This window comes from Sapajus apella, unplaced genomic scaffold (assembly GCF_009761245.1).
Source record: "Sapajus apella isolate SASKATOON/1434 unplaced genomic scaffold, GSC_monkey_1.0 scaffold62, whole genome shotgun sequence".
Taxonomy (NCBI): domain Eukaryota; kingdom Metazoa; phylum Chordata; class Mammalia; order Primates; family Cebidae; genus Sapajus; species Sapajus apella.
Window position 1 is genome coordinate 741,355 of NW_022437002.1, and position 6,883 is coordinate 748,237.

At 43.9% G+C, this 6,883-nt stretch overlaps 1 protein-coding gene across 1 annotated transcript in view; it reads right to left on the bottom strand.

Annotated features, from left to right (window-relative positions):
* The window catches only part of TAF12 (TATA-box binding protein associated factor 12), a 45,881-nt gene that overhangs the window by 21,894 nt on the left and 17,104 nt on the right, over positions 1–6,883 (bottom strand). The window contains exons 2-4 of the mRNA XM_032246598.1: positions 3,434–3,518; positions 1,340–1,633; positions 158–191 (exon numbers count right to left, since the gene is read on the bottom strand). Coding sequence (XP_032102489.1) covers positions 158–191; positions 1,340–1,633; positions 3,434–3,505 — 400 coding nt within the window. The 5' untranslated portion in view covers positions 3,506–3,518. The remainder of the gene's footprint in view (positions 1–157; positions 192–1,339; positions 1,634–3,433; positions 3,519–6,883) is intronic.

Genomic DNA, 6,883 nt, shown 5'->3' on the forward strand with positions numbered 1-6,883 from the left:
AGTGCGATGTCACGATCTCAGCTCATGGCAACCTCCACCTCCCAGGTTCAAGGAATTTTCCTGCTTCAGCTTCCCAAGTAGCTGGGAATACAGGCATGTGCCACCACGCCCAGGTAATTTTGTATTTTTAGTAGAGATGGGGTTTCACCATGTTGGCCAGGATAGTCTTGATCTCCATGTTGGTTAGGCTCCTCTCGAACTCCAGACCTCAGGTGATCTGCCCGCCTCGGCCTCCTAAAGTGCTGGGATTACAAACTTGAGCCACCACACCCAGCTACCTATACAATTTTAAATTCTGTCTTCTACAACAGACTCCATATTCAAAAGAGGCTGATCTCCTGATTGTCTGCCCAACCATCCCTCATTAACCTTTGCCAGTTCCTTCACTCATTCCCTTGAAATACTGGGCCAACTCATTCATTTTTTCTACACAGCCTATGAAACCCAAGTCAAAGAGATTATACTTATTTCTTGTGGCTCTGGAGGCAAAATCAGAATTATGGGTAGAAAGAAGGGAGCAGATTTTAGAATCACTGCAGAAAATTAATAATGGCAGGAATTGGATGAACTAGAAGACGGAATGGCTAGAACCAAGAGTATTTCCATCATAGGAAAAATGAATCAATTATGTTATTTAACAACTATATAGTTAACATATATATAAAACACCTATCAAAATGAAAGAAAAAACCTATCACAGGCAAGGTATTGTGTTAGTGTATACGGATGGATGGATGGATGTATACATGCATACATACAACAATATACAACAAAGTAAAACTTGATAAACACTGTACATGATAATTTGCTAAAGAATTTTAGAGGAGCATATATTCAGGGCAAATTGAATCTGTGTCTCCTGAGTTGGGGTTCTCAAATTGGCCCAAATAAACTCTCTACTTACATTAAAACAAACAAACTTGACTAGCCTTAAAAAAACAAACACTCACGCCTGTAATCCCAGCACTTTGGGAGGCCAAGGCGGGTGGTTCATGAGGTCAAGAGATCGAGACCATCCTGATCAACATGGTGAAACCCCGTCTCTACTAAAAATACAAAAAATTAGTTGGGCATGGTGGCGCGTGCCTGTAATCCCATCTACTCAGGAGGCTGATGCAGGAGAATTGCCTGAACCCAGGAGGCGGAGGTTGCGGTGAGCCGAGATCGCGCCATTGCACTCCAGCCTGGGTAACAAGAGTGAAACTCCGTCTCAAAAAAACAAACAAACAAACAAACAAAAAACAAAGAAATCCACAAAAGGGAAAAGACCCTTTCAGCTAAGAGAAAAAGGCAGCATATAAGATGGACATATCTTAAGTATTACAGGTTGAAATAACACATAAGAGGTGGCTACAGGGAAGAAAGAGTAAGAGGATGATACCTGATTGTTTTCAGGGCTAAGACGACCTCCTGTCCCAGGAGTGCCTGGTATCTTTACCACTGTAGTACTATTGGCCATGGAGCCTTGTGGAGGGGTGCTGGCTGGTTCCGGTTTTATGGATGAGAAATTGGAGAGGTTGATTAGGGCTGAGGGGCCAAACTGGTTCATAATCTGCCGAGCTTTGGACTTCAGCTCATAGAGCTTATCGAGATCCTGTTTCTTTTTGGAGCTGTGAGGACCAAGGCCAATTAACTGAAGAAGAAAAGCACAAGAATTAGTTCTAGAAGAACCTGTAATAAAGGGTGAGTCTTGAGAGTAAAAAGAGGCCTGGTGCAATGGTTCAAAACTGTAATCCCAGCACTTTGGGAGGGCCAGGTGGGCAGATCACTTGAGGCCAGTAGTTCAAGACCAGTCTGGGCAACATAGCGAGACCTCATCTCTACCAAAAAAAAAAAAAAAAAAAAAAAAAAGTAAGTAAAATCACGTCTGTTAGACTTTGAGAGTTCTTCAGTATATATGGAATGGTGACCATTTAATACCTATATGTTAAAAATTGAGGGAATGAAGAATGGTTATTGCTTTCACCTGACATTTAGAAACCATCTCTTCTCTCAATGTTAAACAAAATTGTCCACAAAATTGAAACAAGGAAGAAAGTAAATGAAATAAGGAATCTTATGTACAAAAATAAACTAGGGTTGGGTGCAGTGGCTCATTGTAATCCCAGCACTTTGGGTGCCTGAAGTGGATCACTTGAGCCCAGGAGTTACAGAATCGCCTGGGCAACACAGGGAAGCCCTATCTGCAAAAACTTAGCTGGGGCTGAGCATGGTGGCTCACACCTATAATTCCAGCATCTTGGGAGGCCAAAGTGGGTGGATTACCTGAGGTCAGGAGTTCGAGATGAGCCTGACCAACACAGTGAAACCCTAACTCTATCAAAAATACAAAAAAATTGGCTGGGCATGGTGGCACACTCCTGTAATCCCTTCCAGCTACTGGGAAGGCTGAGGCAGGAGAATCATTTGAACATGGGAGACAGAGCTTGCAGTGAGCCAAGATCATGCCACTGTACTCCAGCGTGGGCAACAGAATGAGACTCTGTCTCAACAAACAAACCAAACAAAAAACCACTTAGGGGCCGGGCATGGTGGCTCATGCCTATAATCCCAGCACTTTGGGAGGCCCAGGCAGGCAGATCACCTGAGGCTGGGAGTTCAAGACCAGCCTGGCCAACATGAAGAAACCCTGTCTCTACTAAAAATACAAAATTAGCCAGGCATGGTGGCACATGTAATCCCAGCTACTCGAGAGGCTGAGGCAGAACTGCTTGAACCCGGAAGGCAGAGGGTGCGTTGAACTGAGATTGCACCATTGCACTCCAGCCTGGGCAACAGGAATGAAACTCCATCTCAAAAAAAAAAAAAAAAAAAAAAAAAATCCCACTTAGCTGGACCCACTTAGCATGTAGTCCTAGCTACTTGGGAGGCTAAGGGAGGAGGATTGTCTGAATCCAAGAAGTTGAGGCTGCAATGAGCTGTGATCATACCACCACTGCACTCCAGCCTAGGTGACAGAGTGAGACATTGTCTAAAAAGAAAATGAAATAAAATAAAATAAAAATAAACTAGAATAAGAAAGACATTTTTGAGAACTTTGTAAAAATAGTTAAGTACTACATGCATTAAAGTATCAAATAATGTTAAATTCAAATAAGTCATGGCACAATCGCATCCTTTAAAAAAATCAGTCACAAAGCTTAACAATACAGACTAGTTCATTTTGGCATTTCAAACATGCTTAAGTCTATGTCAGGGGTATGCCCCAAAAACGTAACTTTTAGCTGTTGTTAAAAGTAAACTCCTTTTTATCAAGAGCAATTTTTCTCTGAGTGTTAGCAATCTAAGTACATGCAGAGACCCTAGCCTGAAGCAGCTGAGACTCCTGAATCTTAGAGCCATGAAGTTTACTCTATGGGCATCAGCTTGGGTGTCATGACAACCAGAAGCACATTCACCAAGTTTTGCCCACAGTAGCCTCAAACTTACTTACAGCTATCTGAGTGTCTAGATCTTTAATTACATCAGCAACAGCTGTGAGCCCGGTGAAATGAGAGGCAGCCATTTTCAAAAGCTACCTGTAAATGAACAACTAGCATCAAGCAATATCCTTGCCATGGAATCATTTTAGTTGCATGGCCTGGTACATCTTTACCAACCAGGATCCAAGCAAACTGGATGTGGAAAAATGTATCTCCTTTTCCTCAGTGGGAGCCAAGACAAACATCTCCACCTCTTTTATAGGCAACTTTGAAAATTAATTGATGATTATGGCACATATAGACCATCTGCATTTTTTTTTTAGACGGAGTCTCGCTCTGTCACCAGGCTGGAGTGCAGTGGCGCGTTCTCAGTTCACTGCAACCTCAACCTCCTGGGATCAAGCAATTCTCCTGCCTCAGCCTCCCAAGTAGCTGGGACTACAGGCACACGCCACCAAGCCCAGCTAATTTCTGTATTTTTAGTAGAGATGGGGTTTAACCATGTTGGCCAGGATGGTCTCAATCTCTTGACTTCATAATCCACCCACCTCAGCCTCCCAAAGTGCTGGAATTACAAGTGTGAGACACTGCACCCAGCCTAGACCATCTTCTTGTAAAATGAATGTCTGCTGTCAGGGATAAGCTAACAGCATATGGAATATTTTATTGGGCAAATATGTGGGATATGAACCTGCAGAAGTTATGTCAATGGCTTTCAGAACTTGTTCAAGTTGGCAACATAAATGTCTATCTGTATCTATTCTACTCTTTTCCCTACTGCTGAGTTCTTCCTCAACACACTGTCTGACTTTCTAATATAAGAAATCTGGCCTGGCCCAGTGCCTCATGCCTGTAATCCCAGCACTGTGGGAGGCCAAGGCAAGCAGATCACTTGAGGTTAGGAGTTTGAGACCAGCCTGGACAACATGTTGACACCTGGTATCTACTAAAAATACAAAAACTAGCCAATAGCCAGGCATGGTGGCAAGTGCCTGTAATCCCAGCTACTTGGAAGGCTGAGGCAAGAGAATCTCTTGAACTCGGGAGGTAGTTTGCAGTGAGCTGAGATCAGGCCACTGCATTCCAGCTTGAGCGACAGAGCGAGACTCTCAAAAAAAAAAAATAATAATATGAGAAATCATGTTCTCCTGGTTTACTCTCAATAAAAGCAACTAAGTATGTACTGGTTTAAAAAAAAAAAAAAAAGATAAACTAGGCTGACTTGCTGGCCAAGAACCAGCTGAAAGGGACAGCAGAGTATTAGGATCACTTGTTTGTTTTAACCATATGTGGCCTCCTTCTCTCCTATCAACAAACATTACCAATACAAGAGTCAGCAGAGAAACCTTTCTTAACATGCTAATAGCTGTTCTAATATTATAAAAGCTAACTATTTTCCCAACACAAGTTCTATGGAAAAGCCCCATTAAAGATTATCAAACTGTATCCTCATCACTCTAGCCTCACACTAAACATACTATATCTCTCAAAACACTCCCACAACCTTCAAGGGACTTCCCAAATAATACTGAGTATCACACAAAATAAGTGGAAACATTTTATAATAAAGATTTTTGAATGAGAATTTCTGTTATAACATCTGGAGACATAGCTGGGTGTGGTGCTATGCACCTGTAATCCCAGCTACTCTGGGGGCTGAGGTAGGAGTGCTGCTTGAGCCCAGGAGTTTGCGGTTAGACTTGGCAACATTATGAGACACTGTCTCAATCTCTCTCTCTCCTTTTTTTTTTTTTTTTAATTTTAAGACAAGGTCTTATTCTGTAGGCCAGGCTAGAGTGCAGTGGTGCAATCATGATTGTCTGTAGTCTTGAACTTGTGGACTCAAGCAATTTTCCCATCTCAACCTCTTAAGTAGCTAGGACTACAGATGCACACCACTGCACCCAGCTAATTTTGTTTTTTTGGTAGAGATGGGGTCTTGCTATGCTACCTAGGCTGGTCTCAAACACCTGGCCTCAAGCAATTCCCCTGCCTCAGCCTACCTGAGTACTGAAATTACAGGCTTGGGCCACCACCACACTCAGCCCTGTCTCTTTAAATTTTTTTTTTTTTTTGAGAGGAGTTTCACTCTATCACCAGGCTGAAGTGCAATGGCATGGTCTCGGCTCACTGCAACCTCTGCCTCCTGGGTTCAAGCAATTATCTTGCCTCAGCCTCTCGAGTGGCTGGGACTACAGTCATGTGCCACCACGCTCACCTAATTTTTGTATTTTTAGTAGAGACGAGGTTTCACCATGTTGGCCAGGCTGGTCTAGAACTCCTGACCTTGTGATCCACCTGCCTCGGCCTCCCAAAGTGCTGGGATTATAGGCATGAGCCACCATGCCCGCCTCTTTAAAAAATTTTTTTAGGGCTGGGTGTGGTGGCTCACGCCTGTAATCCCAGCACTTTGGGAGGTCAAAGTGGGCAGATCACTTGAGATCAGGAGTTCGAGACCAGCCTGGCCAACATGGTGAAACCTCTCTCTACTAAAATTATAAAAGATTAGCCAGACATGGTGGCAGGTGCCTGTAATCCCAGGCAGGAGAATCCCTTGAACGCAGGAGGCAGAGGGTGCAGTGGGCTGACACCTTAAGATTTGGAAACAAAAAAATACGGCCTATCTACATAGTACCAAATATGAATATTCACATTACCAAATTAGGATTTTTTTTGTTTTCTTCTTTCCAGTGAGGTTGAATGAAATTAGGAAATAACCTTAAGGAATAGCTCCAACGTCACTTTAATGAAGTAAGTGGAGGCTGGGCATGGTGGCTCATGCCTGCAATCACAGCACTTTGGGAGGGCGAGGCAGGTGGATCACTTGAGGTCAGGAGTTTGAGACCAGCCTGGCCAACATCGTGAAACCCCTTCTCTACTAAAGATAGTCAGGCATGGTGGCATGCGCCTGTAATCCCAGCTAGTCAGGAGGCTGACATGAACCTGGAAGGCAGAGGTTGCACTGAGCTGAGATAAGGCCATTGCACTCCAGCCCTGGTGACAGTGAGACTCTGTCTCAAAAAAAAAAAGAAAAAAGAAAGAAGTAAGTGGAACTTCTGGGGAAGGGAAAAAATCAGTTTCTCCCTAAGAAACTAGACAAAAATCGGCCGGGCGCGGTGGCTCAAGCCTGTAATCCCAGCACTTTGGGAGGCCGAGGCGGGTGGATCACGAGGTCAAGAGATCGAGACCATCCTGGTCAATATGGTGAAACCCCGTCTCTACTAAAAATACAAAAAATTAAGGCCGGGCGCGGTGGCTCAAGCCTGTAATCCCAGCACTTTGGGAGGCCGAGGTGGGTGGATCACGAGGTCAAGAGATCGAGACCATCCTGGTCAACATGGTGAAACCCCGTCTCTACTAAAAAAATACAAAAAATTAGCTGGGCATGGTGGCACGTGCCTGTAATCCCAGCTGCTCAGGAGGCTGAGGCAGGAGAATTGCCTGAACCCAGGAGGCGGAGG